Source organism: Kwoniella shivajii, chromosome 6, assembly GCF_035658355.1.
Source record: "Kwoniella shivajii chromosome 6, complete sequence".
NCBI lineage: Eukaryota > Fungi > Basidiomycota > Tremellomycetes > Tremellales > Cryptococcaceae > Kwoniella > Kwoniella shivajii.
The window spans coordinates 601,207-617,960 of NC_085913.1; the positions used below are offsets into that span (position 1 = coordinate 601,207).

Genomic DNA, 16,754 nt, shown 5'->3' on the forward strand with positions numbered 1-16,754 from the left:
CTGAATACATTGGTAATCCTGTTTGTCTCATTCGTTTTTCGCTATATTTATTTGTTGTACTTGGGACTATTCCCACATGTGCTACATCGATATTATACCTATTCGTCATGTAAGATCATACATTTGAATAATGTCAAGACATGAGCAAGCAGTATAGGTAGATTCCATTGATCTGTTGGGAATCACAAGATCGTCATCACCCGTCGAACTTCTTTTTCCCCACCACATCGAAATGCACTGTTTCAGGAGTTCAAGCGTTGTATCCCTTATTCGATTCTTCTAGATAGCATCAAACACTCCCGTCCACATATTATAATTCCATCTTCCACCTGCGTTTATCTCTTTCCCTTTTCCTTGAATGATGACTTCCCGTTCATTTTTCATCACTTGGAAATCTACATTACCTAATTGGAATGGTACTGGAATGAGATTGGTTGAACCGAGTTTTAGTGATATCGGCTCGTGAGATTTTCCATTTCCATTTTGTACGTGAAGCGTGAACTCATCCTTCTTTGAATAGATGTTATCAGGTAAGACTATCAAGAAATTCAGTAGATCCTGAGCCTATGTAATCGTGGTCCTGTCAAGTCAACAATTACTCGCATCTCATAGTGTAGCGATTCTCAAGCCTCGATAATTTTGTAGCTAGGGCTGTCAGAATGAAGAAGGTGAGTATCTTAACTTACCCATTCTGAATGATCAGGTTTACCAACATTATCTTCTGCTATATTCATATCCTTAGATTGAGTTCTATACCAAACTACCAATCTCCCTTTCCCTTGGTCTTTCCCTTCTTCTTTCCCTTTAGTTGGCTTTCCATGTTCGACGTTGTGCGCTTGATGTTTCCATTGATCGATGAAATATTTAGTCATCCATCTGAATCCATCATGAGGCATATCTGCAGTCCATGATTCGGAGCCAGGCTGAGCACCTGTGATAGGTCCGATATAATGTGATTCGCCAAAATCGTTCCATGAGATCACTTGGATGAAATTTGGTGATTGATCAGGAGGGAGAGAAAGGATTTGGAGGAATCGGGTGGGCAACAATAGGTCATCGGATCGATCTGGATATTGTGTGGAGAAATATCAATTCCTTTCCTCATCAAGCAGATTTGAATGAAAGATGGTGAATCAAGGCTCTAATGCTTACATATCCAGTTCCTATCATTAAATTAGCATCTACTATCCTTACGTGAGATGTCATATACATTACGAAACATTTCAAACTCACTTGTTCCAAGCCCATTCCCCTTCTTTACCATAATGTGTAAAGAACAAAGGTGATACAGCTGCCATATAAGGTTTCTTCTATATACCAAGAATAAATGGCCCCGTTTTAGCGCTTCCGTTCAAGCGATGTACAAAAATTGCTCACTCACATGATCAAGAAACGGTTTATCAGAATCCAGGTTGATTGTGTGATTGTTCATTGGCCTTTAATCGATAGTCTCGTTCAGGGAAGATTCTTCACCCGTCTAGTATCGAAGAGAGGTACTTACCAAGCACTATTCCAATGGAAAGCGCCGTCTACATAATCTTTCTTGAGAATCTCTTCAGGAGGTAAGAAGAATGAAGGTATGAAAAATAGCTATACCATGCAGCACCTGACTGAGCCACCAATGCCGACAAGATACCCAGTTTGGACTCACATTATCCCCCAAACTTTTCTGAACGCCATGTATCACCTCTTTCCACCCTTGATCACCTAAGTCATGTCCGCCAAACGTACTCAGAACAGTTCTTCCATCCCATTTGAACTGAGCACTTCTTCCTGCTCCTACGATCTTTAAGACTTTGGTAATGAGCAATTCGGGATCTTTAGGTAATACCATCAAATCCAATGACAGGAATAGTTTCAGTTTGTGAGACGAGGTTGAGAGGAGACGATAAGCTGTTGAAGCTTGAGTGAGTTGCCATTCCTCCGGACCTATATTCAACGCCAATGCGTCTCTATTCCAAGATAATCAGCTATCAGCCAGATTTCTCCACGTCACTTTGAGTTGTAAGAAGAGCTTACAGGGAGGTATCCTCAGCGAGGTTGAAAGTGTCTAGCCAATCCGACTCGGTAAAAGGATATGTGTTGCCCAGCTATACGCATTCAGCTTCACGTTCAAAACAGCCGGATATTTACAGCTCCAGCAATAGAGGGTGCTCACCATAAAATGGGCAACGGCAATCCTTGGCTTCAATACATCCGCAGCAGGTGACTCGCCGACTCCTTTCGATCTGTCTTTGCCTTTGCCGAACCATTGCATTTTCAATATCTGTATGGACAAGAAGAATATGATCACTGCTACGATGGGTCGAAAGATGGGATGAGAGGTTATAGGTTTCATCACCTGTCTCTACTGGACGAGGAATGTTGTCCTTTTGCTTACAATGTAATAAATGAGGGTGATGGTGGATCTCAAATAGCGATATACATGAAATGGTCAAAGCGATGAAGAATGCAAACCACTTCTCCCACGAAGTACTCAAAAAGGAATTGTAAAAATCATCGCATTCGCATAGCCGGAGTTTTTACGCGTTTGATTTGTTTGGTTCCGCGTATTGATAATGAAATTATCCCATTTGATGGAATTATGATAGGTCTTTAGATACAATCTCGTTCGTCTTCAGCGTGTATGCCTATACTGATGCATGCAGTGACACATCTTGTCATAATCTATGGTGCGCTTCAATGAAGGTGGTCAGGTTCACCGGAGTACACAACCCCGAAACTGGGCCGTTGTGCCTGGACCTTCTCCAAAACAGTGGACCTGATCGTTAGTGTTTTATCATCTACCCGCTTAGACCTCCAAATTATGCTTCCTTCTTCCATCTTTGTTTTCTTCAGAAAAATGCCATTTCCTCTGAAATCTCTTTGGATGTTCCAGAATTCGTCCCCCTTCCTTCTACTTCAATCAAGTCTTTATCTGCCGTCATGAAGGTCAGTTCCGTCGACACATTTGCTCAGCTTTTATACCCTAGTAGCATATGAATTACCCATTTTTATTTATGCGGAAATATCAGGAAACGACCATTTTGAGCTTGAGCCCACCACACCTGTGCTCTCTTTTTCCACCAAGGAGGGTCGAGTCACTGTTTCATGTTCGACTCGGATCAAATATTGAGGTATACCACTACTTTTCCATCCGGTCACGAAGTTGTAAGCACTTGACACGATATATATATATTCCCAGAAGGATAGTTGTGCTTAACTGTTAAATCTTGATCAACTTCGACGAAACTGGAGACGTTAACCAGGATTCTATATCCTGCTGTCTTCAATATAGACAAACCACAATCTGAAGATGGGTTACACTGTTGACTGTGAGGGTAGCTCGGGACCCTTAGAAACGCTATTCGGAAGACTGGATGTGCAAGATGAACGAGCCCCTTCTACCTCTCCTGAACGCCCCACTTTCAACTCCAAGATCGAAGAACTGGAATATCGTTTAATGAAAAAAGAGATCCTAATTCGACTTCATGATAGACGATCGGGTTCAATTAGAGATGAAGATGGTTATAAGGCAAACCATCATGATTTCAGAGGTTTCGTTTGTAAAAAATGTTGGACTGAAATATACGCATTTGAGAAAATACGATTCGGTACTGGGAACGTGACGAGCGGGATGACTTTCAATATGATGAACCACATTTCGAATGGCTGGAGAATACACAATAATGGTGATGGTGGATCTTCTTACTTCATCTCCACTACAGAAGATCTTCATTGGGCCATCTGGGAGATAGCAAGGAGACTCCACGATTTGGTCGATAATCCGGAACAGGTCACAATGAGTATCATTACTCGACATGAGTCTTATCCAGCAGATTATGGAGGGTATGAATCGATTTTCTTTGACCCACTACCCTTCCTGTACGGTCTTCGCCCTTTCACCAACAACCTTGATCACGAGGCTTTCAATATGGCTATCAATTTTGCCAGAGCTTCGAGTGAAAGGTTGTTCTATCGTAGGATTTTTGACGAAGATATAGAAGAAGAGCTTACCTGGACCCAGGATGTGAGTTCTTCTCGGTCTTTCGGTGTTTTTATGACAATCTCAGGAAGACTTACTTGATTCCTCAACAGGAACCCCCATTTGAATTGTACGATTTCATGTACAGACCTCTGAAGTTCTGCCTTCCCAGGAGTACCTGGTTGGATAATCTGGCTTGGAAGCACCGAGGTAGAGAGCCATACTATACACCTTTCAAGGTCGCAGCAAGAGTGATGGAGTGTAGGAAATATGAGATCAAATCAGGTCGTGGATGAAATATGTGAGTTGTGTCATACGCGTAATACCGCCCCTCCACTGACACTCCAATATGAAAGCGATCTCATCTTGATCCTTCTTCATAGTTGTGTGCAATGGGTACAGATACGTTAGAGTCGATAAAGCGTGATCACTATATTTTCTGAAGAGACTACTAGTTTAGATGATGTGATGCATGTTTTGTCCAAAGTTATCACAGAGTCAGCGAAGTTGCTTTAAATCCGGCTGGTCCCACCGGGGCTTTACGTAATGATTGTCATTCTACATTTCCCTTAAAATACCCTGTACCTCGGACTAAGACATTATTATATACTCGAACAGGATAATTACCGTCATAACTCACCATAAATCACTTGTTAAATAAACCCGCTCAATCATCGTTATCGCTCTTCCTTTCATCAGCCTTCACTTCTTCTCTTGATCTCATCTATCGCACATCGCATTCGACTCACAATGCGTCTCACTTCTCTCGCTCTCGTCCCTTTGCTCGCAACTGCCGCATCGGCAAACCTCGCCGCTGATGCCCTTGGATGGGCAGGTGAACTCGTCTCTGGTGGTGGTGGTGGCAAAGTCGCAGCTAAAGATGGGGAAATGAGAACAATGGATAGTTGGAGTTATGTCGATTGTGGTGAGTCATCCCACTCACCCTCTCTCGGGAAAGCGAAGTGAGATAGAGGCTGATGAGTCGTGTATCTTCATCTTTTCTGCTATTCTTCGTGTATGCTGTCGATTTCATATGGTAACCCTTATCGCACGTGATGCTTGGATTGAACAACAGGTCTCGCTACCGACGCTGTGTGAGTGATCATTCAACCTTCATACCTTACCAGTCCTTGATTATCCACCATCTTCCTCTCTCCTCCCCTGGCTCTCCTTGCTTTATTGCTCAATCTTGCAAATATATTTGCCTGCAAACGTCGCTGATCTGTATCATATCAGTCAAATCAAATCAATTCACGTCACCCCCGATCCTCCTGTTCCAGGAAAGAACCTTACTGTAGAAGTAGAAGCAGATGTTATTGAGGGTATCAAGGTAAGCTTTACACATCATGTCAAATCCCACATTGATAAACAAGCTGATCGATGCCTCCTTCGAAAATAGGAAGGCGCATATGCCGATGTTACTGTCAAGCTCGGTTTGATCAAGTTGTTACAAAAGCAATTTGACGTTTGTGAAGAAGCGTAAATATCTCTTTTTTTTTACCCAAACAACCTAATTGCAATCCCTCCCTCCCTCCAGTTGTGATTATCTTATTCGGCATCATTGAATAATTCAGCTGATTCAAAATGGCATTGTGTAGTCGAGGTGCCAATGCTACAGTCCAATGTCCAGTCGCTCCTGGCCCTTACAAAGTTAAACAGACTGTTGAACTTCCTAAAGAGATTCCAAAGGGTATGTACTCATTGACCGTCATCCACACTTTACATTGTTACGCTTTGATATTCTGAAATGCAAAGAAATGCTAATTTGTTTCCTTTTTTTCTTTCATGACATAGCCAAATTTTCAGTTCAAGTTAGAGGTTATACAGATGAAGATGAAGATATGGTTTGTCTTGATCTCTTCGTTGATTTCGTGAGTGTAGTACTTCAGCTTCTCTTGTGACGGTTGTGGCGCCTGTGTTATCGAAATGCTGATCGCGCCCTTTGATTAGATGAAGAGACCTGGTGGAGTCAATTAAGTAATTTCCTTTCGGAAGGCTTAAAGACAGTATTCCTTACTGTGTTGATATGAAGAGGTAGACTTTTGGAATAAGTGAAACATGGTAGAAGGTTAGAAAGAAGAAATGAGATTTCAGCGGACGACGATATGTAATTCTCCTCTACTCTCTTTAGTTTGATCGTGATTGTAATTAATTAAATTATCGTAAAGCATGCATCGAAGGACTGGCAAATGATTACCTCAGACAAGCGCATAGACTGATATTCGTGTAGCGCCTTTAATCTCACTTTGCTTTTGAGTGGATCAGATGCAGGTATCGTAAATCTCCTTTATTCATTACAGTCATAATAATTCATCAAGCGTTAAAGGCATATAGTATCGTAAACTCCCCCTTCTCGTAATTCATATCAGAGTCGTAAAAGATCATAACTATCGTGTATATCGTATAAGTCAATCAAGTCGTCCAATTTTACAGAAATACAATTACCACTCTACCACGTTGAGACCAGTCCATCCAAACATCTAGTCTCCATCCCTTGATTCACCTCGATCTGTATTGATTTATCGGTGCATCCTCTTTACCGGAAAGAAGAAGCGACATCAAGCTACCGATATGTATCCAAATACTCAAACTACTTCCGATCAATTTTGGTCCAATCTCATCGAAAGATGAGAAGCAATCATCTAGACTACCGAAAAGTTAAATCGCACTTGGCGGATTTACTGATATTTTGAAGTTTGATCGAGAGAAAATCGGTCCATACACCTTAGATTTAGGTTGAAGAAAGTACCAGACTACCGATTGTGGGGATGAGAAACAAGGGGAAATTCGGTCCATCATCCATTTGGTTGCTGGTTGAAGAAAGTCAATAGACTACCGAGTCCCAAGTAGAGATTCGAGCAATTGTTCGAAGTGGTGTATAGTAATAAAGTGATTCCGGATTGTAAAAACAGGTGAATGCGAGAAAGGAAAAGAAATATAAACGAATCAAATGGGAAAAGAATAAAAAAGGAAGATTCAAACTAGCAAGAGAGAATACGACGGAAACCAGGAGCGAGAAAAACAGAAAAGGAAAAGAAAAGTGAATCTAGCTACATCGAGAAGCATTACAAGTAGAAGGAAATCGTTGCAAAGGTTTATCAAAGTCCAATACCCTTCATCAGGAATGATGAGAGAGGGAGCAACCATCAAGGCTACTTTGATAAATTTCTAACGAAAATCCGAAAATCAAAGTCAAAGATCCAATTTCCGTAAAAAGGAAAAGCAACGTATTCTAGCCTGTAGAATGCTATCTTTGCTTGATGAACTTCTACAGAATAACCGTGATAAACAAAAGAGGGTGGAGATTTGAACAAGTTGGACATCGCCTAGTTGAGGAATAGTGATGTTTGATTTAGGAAAGAAGCGAGGGCTGGCCAGAAATAACTACATGCCAGAAGTGTTTCACACAAAGGATGAATGAGGAACGCGTCAAGCTAGAAAATATCAAGAAATGAGAAAGGTTAAAACGAATCTCGTAGCCAAGAAAAAAGAAAGATCAAGCATAGCAATGATGGAAACAAGGCCGTATGAGTCGTAAGAAAGATTGTGTATCGTCGTAGAAATCGTTATACTCGTTACAGAATCGACAGCGATCGTTACTTGAAGTCTGTGTACAGTATACATCGGCTCGTCCATTCGATACGCTGAAGCGCAGAGTGGTATCGTGAGTTGGATATGTACAACGTGTGTCGGGGGGAATTGGATTACAGGATTTGGCGGAAACCAGCCAAGAAGAAGAATAGATAAAACCGGAATCGAGGGATGTTTACACGTCGTGTGGTATTTGATCATTATGATGACTTCCAGGCAGAAGTATGGGAGGGATATTGGTCTATCTGGTAGTAGAATATTGGGTCGGCTTCGAAGTCTTCTCGTTTGACAGAAAGGGGACTTACAGACAATGTATATCTGTTATCTCCATGTGAGATACTGCCTTTCTGGTTCAGTGAGGTCGATTGCTTTGAGACCCAGAACCAGGACTATTGGAAGCGGTTCTTTGTCGGAGAGAGAGTTCGTTGTGAAGCATCCTACCATTACTCGTTAGTACTTCAGTTACATCTTAAACTTCATTACCCATTCAAGCTGTAACGCTTACTCTCGGAGTTTAGCACACTCTCTGCTTGCCTCATCGACTTGACCAAGGAGGTATCTGTTAGCGGATTCGATTGATTGGATATGAAGGACAGCTTAGAAATTCATCATGATCAGCTGTATTACAAAGATGAACAGATTGACGGTACTCACAGCGATCTAGTAAGCTAACTTTGGAAGCTCTTTGATTGGTATCGGGCAAAGCCTCTTTGAGTCTTCGAAAGCCTTCTCGAAGTTCGTCACGTCGACGCTATAGTACATCTATCAGTCAAGGATATTCAACGATATGGCCCCCTACGGCACCGAGCAAAAAGCTTCGCGCACCGCCGACGAGCTCACCTGCTCGCTCTCAATTCGGGCTCTTCGGATATCCTCTCGTTTGGAAGAGACCAGGACTCGATCGCCATGCGTGCTGCAGAACACATTGTCAGCCTGAGGACTACACGCGACGAGTCACAGGAGACGAAAGCTGGCGGCAACGACAGTGGTAGAAAACTCACTTGGCGGCAGCAGAAAGACCAAGACCGCTTCCGATGTTCTCCTCTTCCACATCGCTAACGTCATCATCTTCTTCTTCTTGCTTAATGATTTTCCTTGCGTTTGCTCTCGGCTGTCTTGGACGTGAGATGGGTCTGCCTTTAGTGGGAGGACTAGCTTGAAGCTGTTGTGGTGGCATAGGACATGGGAATCCAGCCACCATTGACAAACCTGGACCTGTTGGTGATACATTGGCTAGGTTTGTGATACTATTTAGGGGAGTACCGTATGTCAAAGGAAGCTGGTACATGTATGGATGATTTGGGCTGGTGTCGGAGAGCTGAGATCCAACGATGCTGTGAGGACTGACCAATGTTGGACTGACAGAGGTGGGGATACCGAACGATAGTCGGTTGGAGAATGAGGATCCATGAGGAGAAGAAGAAAGAGCGGGTGATCGCGGTGGCGACCTTGGGCTCCTCGAGAAGTCACCCGTAGCTACCAGTATCTCGTCAGCTCGGCGTACTCTCATCAAGCACAACAAAAGCTCACCACTTGACCTATATGGGTGATAGTAAGTCGGGTGAATAGCTGTCGAGTGACTGTGGCTATGATTGAGTGCGGATATGGATTCATATGTCATTGCATATGGAGGATATTGGTAGGAGCCAGCAGATGTGTCGGTATTGGCTTGAGGTTGAGAGAAGATTACATGTGGATCAGACATTGTGAGTGGAGATAAGGAAAAATGATGATTTTGGTTATGATCGGTATCTGCTAGTTGCAAAGGTAAATAATGTTAGTCAAATTGATTGGGATGTAGACCTAATACTTACCCTCTTTGTTACCCATGTTCAAATCCTGCACCTCAATCTCTTCTAGATTGTTATTTGATGTTGTGTTTTGAGATTCAGTGTTTGAGGGATCAGGACTTTGGTGAGCGTCTGGACTGGCAATGTAATAATCCATGTTACTTGAGTCTGGGTTCATGACTTTTCATGCAAAAGTATAATCAGCTTGGTAGTAAAAAACTTTTCTCGTTTAGAATGTACTCACATGAGAACGAAGAGTCAAATATGTCGTCAGATAAAGTTGAGTTAAACGAGGTGTCTTGATATTCGATAGAACGATCGTTGAATGTTGAGAAAGGTGTAGTATTGCTCATCACACAAGATGACATGGACGGTGAACTCTCTGATACAATCAAAGAAGTATTAGTTTATGCCACTTGTAGAGAGACATCAACGACAACGACAATAACGATAAGAGGGAAGAAGAGGGGATAAACATATTTGGGTTTAGTCATATATAATCAATGTAAAGCTGTTCGGAAAAGATAATGATTATTCGGCTAAACGGATTAGAATGTCTGGTTGACTGTAATCCATTCGATTCGATTCTTTGGGGATATGTGAGAAATACCCATTGAAACGTGCGAAACGGTGATCAGGAACATTGTTTTTGATGGTGATGATCGATGATGTGGATGATAAGTGGAATTATGGCGTGATGATAGTCAGAGATAGGATGGAGAGGACTCACAATGATTTGATCGACGCGAATGATTTGCGATAGTTGGGAGTAGATGATGTGACTAAACACTTTGGGATGAAGGTTTTGAATATTCCGCTCTTGTAGATTGGATGTCAATTGATTGGCCTGTGAAGTGGAAATTGATGGATCTGATACTGTATGACTCTGTATTCGTGAAATGTTGTGTTGATCGACGGGAAGAAATTCGTTCGGTTCGTTATGTCGTAATTCCGTTGTCGGTACAGACTAGCAACTTTAGTTGAAGTTGGAACAGATACAGACTTTGAAAAAAAGATAACAGAGATGAGAACAATAAAGAAAAGAGAAAGAAGAAAGAAGAGAAGTACCTAAAAACTGATCCGACGAGACAAGCCGAGTTGAAAACTGATGAAAAAAGAGATCCTAGCGATACTGATTCACTGAAACTGATTGACTGAAAGCAAAAGAAACAAGCTACAAAGAGATCAAATACTTAAAATACTTCAAAAGGTGGCAATAAATATTGATACTATCTGTTATTGCGTATTGGGGAAAATAGCAAGGAAGAAACCGGAATCGATGATATCTCTTTGATATAACGATGGATGTGAATGAGAGAACAAGGAAAGAGAAGAGAAAGTAGGTGCGGGAACAAATAGATATTGGTTGTTAAATGCGTTCGTTCGTAGTATATAAGAGGTATAAACTCTTTCAAGGGGATTTAGTTGACGTTAGGGTCGTGTTAGCACCATTTTCTTGATGAGAAGATGAGTTAGGTTCGTGTGTATTGCTGTGTTTCTTGTGTGATAAAAGCCCTTATTTTGCGGCTTGTGAATCTCCGTTGCCGCCCCATGATAATGGAAACATATCAGGATTTTGGCGAGATCAGAATGATGAAGACCCGATTCAAATTGAATAAAGGGTTGTCACAGGTTTTGAAACTGTAGAAGACAAACAATAAGATCCGTCAGAGTATTCAACCCACGTCATTAACCCCGACTTGCCAAAAGAGGTATAGCTATAAGCTATAACAATGAGAACCATATCGAGCCAGGTCAATAATGAAGTTGTGTCGTGTGTATACCGATGAGATAAGGGTCTAGACCTTGACTTGTTGTGCTTTCAGTAGATCAAGTAAGAGGGTATGACATTAGTTTACCTCATAAAGAATAGGAAATTGGGAAAACACGACTTTTTGTTTTTTGTTCGGACCTGTTACTTTCCTTTTCTCATCATTACACCATCGTTAATCTCCCCCACTTTGTGTTCTGATTGATCGAAGCTAGCATACCTTGTTGTGTTATAATAAAGAAGTATGAGTTGAATCACGCCCTCTTTGTTCTTCTTCTTCTCTTGACAATATCTTTGTCCTGTGCGATCCGTACCAACATCAATCACTTTACTTAAATCTCGCGAAGGACAATACCCCAAGAAATTTGACACATCTTTTCGTTCTTCTTATACAGCAAAACGATGAGGTTGTTCAATTTGGGCGATCGACAAGGAACATAGGGATGAAAGAAAGTCGTGTTTTGACAGTGAAAGATGAATAAAGCTACTCTTTTATTCGGCTCATTGTCGATTCCCAAGCTTGAGTATTGGCCTTTTTATCTGAATACCAAAGAGAGGTTTTATACTTTACCAGTACAAGCGTTGTTATTTCATTATTGTTGTTCATTTCGAAAGAACACTTTTACCCTTCTCTCTTTTGTTTTGATGAAACGACCGGTCTGTGCTTTTGTTTCAATATCATTTTGAAGGTACACGTCTCCGTTGTCCCTGTTCGAAAGCAGGCAGAGAGTGACGGATGGATGGGGCTTTAAATGTCTCGTCATACCTTGACATGATAGATCGTTGATGCTCTCTGTCCATGAATGCAAATGTTCGCTCATGTATGAAGGATGAATCAAATACAGTTCTGACGATCAGTTGTAATGTCGGTAAGATCCGAAGGAAACTACCGGAAATTGACAACAAATAAACAAACATGTTTGACATTGCATCTTGACATCACAGTACCACAAACTTGACGCTCAAATTAGATTAGATCAAAGCAGCAATATGCGCAATGTACCACTCTGACTCCAGCTTTTCATTGATCCAATTTGATGGTGATGAAGTAGAGGAAAGGATAGATGAAGGAGATTGCGTTGGTAGATTAACAGATGAAAGTTCGATAACACGTTTAACCAATAGAGGATTCATCGCATCTGCACCAAAATTTCATCCTTGTCCAAGTAACAAAGAATGGAAATCCAAATATCAGTATCTACGGTATAATAGAACATGGAAAAGCGACGATGTTATCATTGATAGTATGACGAACCATGTTACGGGTGGATGGAGTCATAAAAACAAAAATCATGCTATAGGTGGAAATTCATCCTTATCTTCTTCATCCTTGTGGATCTCTACTTCATCCGATTTTCAATGGTTGATATGGGAGATTGTTAGAAGATTGGTAAAATTAAGAAGAGATAAAGTAGAAACTCATTTAATTCAAAAATGTGAACATATCTCGAGGAATTATAAAGGATTAAAACCAATACATGTGGATCCCTCACCTCATATCGAAGACAAAGTTATCGAGCATAATCATTATCCATTTCAGACGGTATATGACGTCGCATCGAATTTCGTTAGAGCTTCAAGTGAAATATTGTTTTATGGTAGGATATTCGATAAGAATATAATAGAAAGTACCGTATGGACAAAATGGGTGAGTTTCATTGTTTTCTTGAAGATAGATGCAAAAATAGAAAAGGAATAATGTATTTAGACATCGTTATGTTCATAGTGACTCCATCAATCATTGAGAATTAAAACAGATGTTAACCTATGTTACCTCTTGTTTCTATTCAGGATACCGGATTCCAGCTGCCAGATTATTGTTACATACCTAGGAAATACTGGAACTACAGAAATCCATGGTTCGATCGTTTAGTTTGGGATACAAACGATTCTTCCTCAGAAGCCAAGTTTAAGATGGAACGAAGGCGAATACAACTTGAGAATTCTAGGCGATGAAATCAAGTTTGGTATTGAAGCGAGTTCTTTTTTCTGTGTAATCATGTATGTCCAGTCATGTCATTCTCCCAAGCTTCGAGCTCACGCAGCTCTTGGCAAATGCTCATATGTGCGTATCCCTGATCTGCGTCTTCGGTCTTCGGAAGTAGATTGTCTATCTCTGACGAGCGTACCGCAGTGATACCTACATGAAGACAAATATATGTGTCCTATATGCATACCTCATTTTATTGAATCATGTTGGAAGGATCTGTTCCTACGGAGTTGTTATTGTCTAGATCTCTGTATCTGTTCTTTCCTTTGATTCATCTTTTTTCTAGCTTCATAGAAACCGACATCGATTCTTGGATTCCATACTAACCTGTCTAACAAACTTTGACCATTTACCCATTTTGATTTAGGTATGTAATAGTGTTCAGGTAAACCAAAGCCTGTTGACTGATCAATTGGTGGAAAGATATAAAGGTCAGCTTGTTTATCCTCGAGTGCTGCAAGATAGTCCGCGGCGGTTTCTGATGGCGGGAGATTGCATCTGCGTATTGACCTTTGATCAACACGGAAAGGAAGTCTGATAAATTCCAACTTACTTCAGCAGTCCATTCTGTGGTTTCGATGATATCCTTATTGAATATTCTACCGTAATACAAAAGCTCGGAAGATGAATTAAAAAAATTGGGAGCGTTTTGACATTTAACGAGATTATCCCTTTTATTCACTTATTTGAACATGTTTAATAGAGGAATTGGATCAATAAGAAGATCTCTATTACCTTTATATCTTCGTGAAAACTTCCTATTTCTTCTAATGATCGTGACGTTTACTTTATCCTTTTTGAGAATGATCAATCTTCTAACTAATTCCCAGATTATCCAATCTATATCAGTTGAAGTAGATATCCATTTACTAGCTTTATCATTGGCTATCCCTTGGCTACCCCTACCCTCACCCGCATCGTCATTTTCTTTTCCATCCATGACTCCATTTACTTTCTCCTTATCGTGATTCTTACTAATGCCCATGTTTTGCATGGCATCTACGAGATCATTGTGTCCTTCTTGAATGCCCATCCTAGTCATCGCTTTCACAAGATCACGATCTTGTTCTTGTTCATGTCCATGTACATGTTCAGGTGCGGGATTGGGTCTGGTCTGGTCTACCCATCCACCCGTGATATGATCAATAAGCCCTTCGACCTCATTTTTCTCCTTGAGCCATCTTTGATCTCTACGTAGACGGTGATAATCCCTTTTCCAGATCCGACCACTGGGGACAGGAGAAAATTGATTCGAGGAAGCTGTGAAGCCTTTGGATGACAAGGGTGTAACGGAACTTTCGTCTGTGATTCGAAGAACGATACGTTTATCTTGGAGTAATGATTGGATTGTAGACAAAGTCAGAGAAGACATTTTACCTCGTTTTCGTTTCAGCCGCAGGAATCAATCTGGCAATATGTTTGGTTCAGCAAGGTAATTAGAACAAGATGGTGGAATTGGGGATAGAAATGGACATGGAAATCAAAATGGAAAGTGGGAGAGTTGATTAACAGTGACATGAACTCATACATAGTGATGCTTCAACTTCTTGATCCACCATCTTAGTCAGATCGCATCTACAAAACACAAGAGGGCAATGACCTCGTAAGACGAAACAACTTCCCCCTAATTCAACAAAAGTATTTTGGTGTAGTTGATCAAAGCGTTTTTCGATGGTTATTATCCTTAAACACAAAATGGCCTGGACGACCCGGATCAATCAAATATCCGAGCGAGCGGAATGGTGACATGGGGCACCGCGGCCCAAAAAAGTTGTGATCTTCGTACTACGCTAGTCATCAATTTCGTACAGAAGTAGAATGGATCTCGGCGTCTGTCTTCCATAGCATAGCAACAGCTACCATGTCAGTATTGAGCACACGAATACGCCGCTGTGTACAACTGAAATTCCAAGCAAAAGTACCTTGCGATCCTTTCAAATCCCTGTTGAACGTTCAACAAGCGTCACATCCCTGCTCCTTTTTGACTGCTTCCAGCTTCTCAGCAAAACAAAGGGTATTCTCTACCTCCTCCACCACGTTCTCCGACTCTTCCGCCAACCCACCAAGACATCCATCACCGTATCGACTTGTTCAACCTCACACATTCCTTTCTCAATTTGCGCCGTTACATATAGCAGGATGGCGACTGGATTCTATAGTAGCACAAGAGCGACTCATCAATCCTCTATCTACCATAGATGAGGTATCTTCTTCGGCAGATGAGAAGGAAGGAGGGGATCTACAAGATCGTAGACTTGTTAGAGCTTTTTCGATGGGAGAAGGAAAAGATGGATGGAAAGATACGATGAATTTCGTACAGAAATCAGGTGAAATCATAGACACTGAAGACGTGAGTGAATCTATATCTCCATCCTTTAGGATCCGCTCATCTTGCATTGTATAAATTCATGATTCGAGAAAGGGTGAAGAGCTGAATGCGCTGGCGGTGGGAATAGCATCATCCAACGATACTCATAATACCTTCAACCGATTATACACCTTCTTCACCCTCGTTAGTATCGTCAAAAGAAGTGAATGGATATATAGTAGAGATATCAACACATACACATACACCTCTACCACCATATCCAAAATCAACTAAAGACGCCATAAAGATGAGACCTGGAATCACGGCAAAGGATATACGACTAGCTGAGAAATTGGAAGAAAGCTGGAAAGCGATAATGGGTGGGAAAGAGAAGATTGAAATGAAAAAGGAATAGGTCGCGCATTGAGATATAACGATACAACGTCCTTTCTTTCAGAAGGATAAGCTATGATCCGATCAGCTGTATTGTTGTGAACTTCATTGCCGTGCTTTGCTGGTGACTCATCAAGGCACAAAGCTCATCCAATTCGTAGGAGTGCTTGGCATGAATGAGGGCTTATTGAAAAAAGCCAGATAAAACAGCGGCATGATCGCCAGAGACTTGTGCGTACAAGACTCTTGTATCGAGCATGTATGTATGCTCTCATTCATTACAAACACAACGAGTGCCACGGTGTCTTTGCATAAGACAGTCAGTGAACATATCACAGTCCATGACGCGACGTGTATCCAGTCGGAAGTGTTCGGGAATCCTTGAGTTGGTGGAGGTGCGTGGATGATCAGTGGGAAAGCCAAGACAAAACTCATTTCAGCTCAAGACTTTCTTCTCTACCGTGGCGATCGACTTCCCTCCCATTTTGCCCCATTCCAAAATCCAAAGGGGTGATGAGGTGTCAAATTCAGGGTAATAAAGTAGAGTGTGATAAAATCAGAGAGGAAAAAAAAAAGAAACGGGAATTGCCCACCATACACACCATACTCGTACTAAGTCTTCGGTTGAATTTTCTTGTGGGGTGGGTTTGAGCTAGGATCCAAAAAAATAACTCACCATACAAAGTGAATTATAATCTGATATCCAATCGGATTCGCGATTGATCGACTGACAGATAGGCTTTCAAAAGAGTAGTCAGAGACAGAGAGAGAACACCTTTATATATAACTCAATTACTCTCTTTTCTTCATCCTATCTTTCCATCCTCCTTACTCTGACCCTACCCAAATCAACCACCCTTTACATACTCCTTTTTACTTTGGTACCTTCTGACCAAAGTACATAGACAAGGGTATATACAAGAACATTCCAAAAAGCAAATCTCAGT

At 41.2% G+C, this 16,754-nt stretch overlaps 7 protein-coding genes across 7 annotated transcripts; 4 read left to right on the forward strand and 3 right to left on the reverse strand.

Annotated features, from left to right (window-relative positions):
* Positions 1-279: 279 nt before the first annotated feature.
* IL334_004705 (uncharacterized protein) lies at positions 280-2,257 on the reverse strand (the record flags this gene model as incomplete). Its single annotated transcript, XM_062936422.1, has 9 exons — positions 280-564; positions 687-1,066; positions 1,153-1,163; positions 1,234-1,310; positions 1,382-1,436; positions 1,502-1,590; positions 1,652-1,952; positions 2,020-2,090; positions 2,159-2,257. 9 exons carry the CDS (start codon positions 2,255-2,257, stop codon positions 280-282), a joined length of 1,368 nt encoding a protein of 455 aa, XP_062792473.1.
* A 1,038-nt stretch (positions 2,258-3,295) lies between these two features.
* Positions 3,296-4,260, forward strand: IL334_004706 (uncharacterized protein; the record flags this gene model as incomplete). Its single annotated transcript, XM_062936423.1, has 2 exons — positions 3,296-4,009; positions 4,078-4,260. The coding sequence occupies 2 exons, from the start codon at positions 3,296-3,298 to the stop codon at positions 4,258-4,260; spliced, it is 897 nt and encodes a 298-aa protein (XP_062792474.1).
* Positions 4,261-4,714: 454 nt separating this feature from the next.
* IL334_004707 (phosphatidylglycerol/phosphatidylinositol transfer protein) lies at positions 4,715-5,941 on the forward strand (the record flags this gene model as incomplete). Its single annotated transcript, XM_062936424.1, has 7 exons — positions 4,715-4,889; positions 5,040-5,058; positions 5,201-5,294; positions 5,364-5,443; positions 5,563-5,654; positions 5,759-5,835; positions 5,915-5,941. 7 exons carry the CDS (start codon positions 4,715-4,717, stop codon positions 5,939-5,941), a joined length of 564 nt encoding a protein of 187 aa, XP_062792475.1.
* Positions 5,942-7,907: 1,966 nt separating this feature from the next.
* Positions 7,908-9,698, reverse strand: IL334_004708 (uncharacterized protein; the record flags this gene model as incomplete). The annotated part of the gene is made up of 8 exons (XM_062936425.1): positions 7,908-7,992; positions 8,061-8,151; positions 8,210-8,306; positions 8,396-8,468; positions 8,557-9,031; positions 9,086-9,307; positions 9,370-9,525; positions 9,590-9,698. 8 exons carry the CDS (start codon positions 9,696-9,698, stop codon positions 7,908-7,910), a joined length of 1,308 nt encoding a protein of 435 aa, XP_062792476.1.
* A 2,415-nt stretch (positions 9,699-12,113) lies between these two features.
* Positions 12,114-13,072, forward strand: IL334_004709 (uncharacterized protein; the record flags this gene model as incomplete). The annotated part of the gene is made up of 2 exons (XM_062936426.1): positions 12,114-12,764; positions 12,908-13,072. 2 exons carry the CDS (start codon positions 12,114-12,116, stop codon positions 13,070-13,072), a joined length of 816 nt encoding a protein of 271 aa, XP_062792477.1.
* Positions 13,073-13,339: 267 nt separating this feature from the next.
* IL334_004710 (uncharacterized protein) lies at positions 13,340-14,478 on the reverse strand (the record flags this gene model as incomplete). Its single annotated transcript, XM_062936427.1, has 3 exons — positions 13,340-13,510; positions 13,660-13,787; positions 13,842-14,478. 3 exons carry the CDS (start codon positions 14,476-14,478, stop codon positions 13,340-13,342), a joined length of 936 nt encoding a protein of 311 aa, XP_062792478.1.
* A 489-nt stretch (positions 14,479-14,967) lies between these two features.
* On the forward strand, positions 14,968-15,829 carry IL334_004711 (uncharacterized protein; the record flags this gene model as incomplete). The annotated part of the gene is made up of 2 exons (XM_062936428.1): positions 14,968-15,456; positions 15,563-15,829. The coding sequence occupies 2 exons, from the start codon at positions 14,968-14,970 to the stop codon at positions 15,827-15,829; spliced, it is 756 nt and encodes a 251-aa protein (XP_062792479.1).
* Between the last annotated feature and the right edge of the window lie 925 nt (positions 15,830-16,754).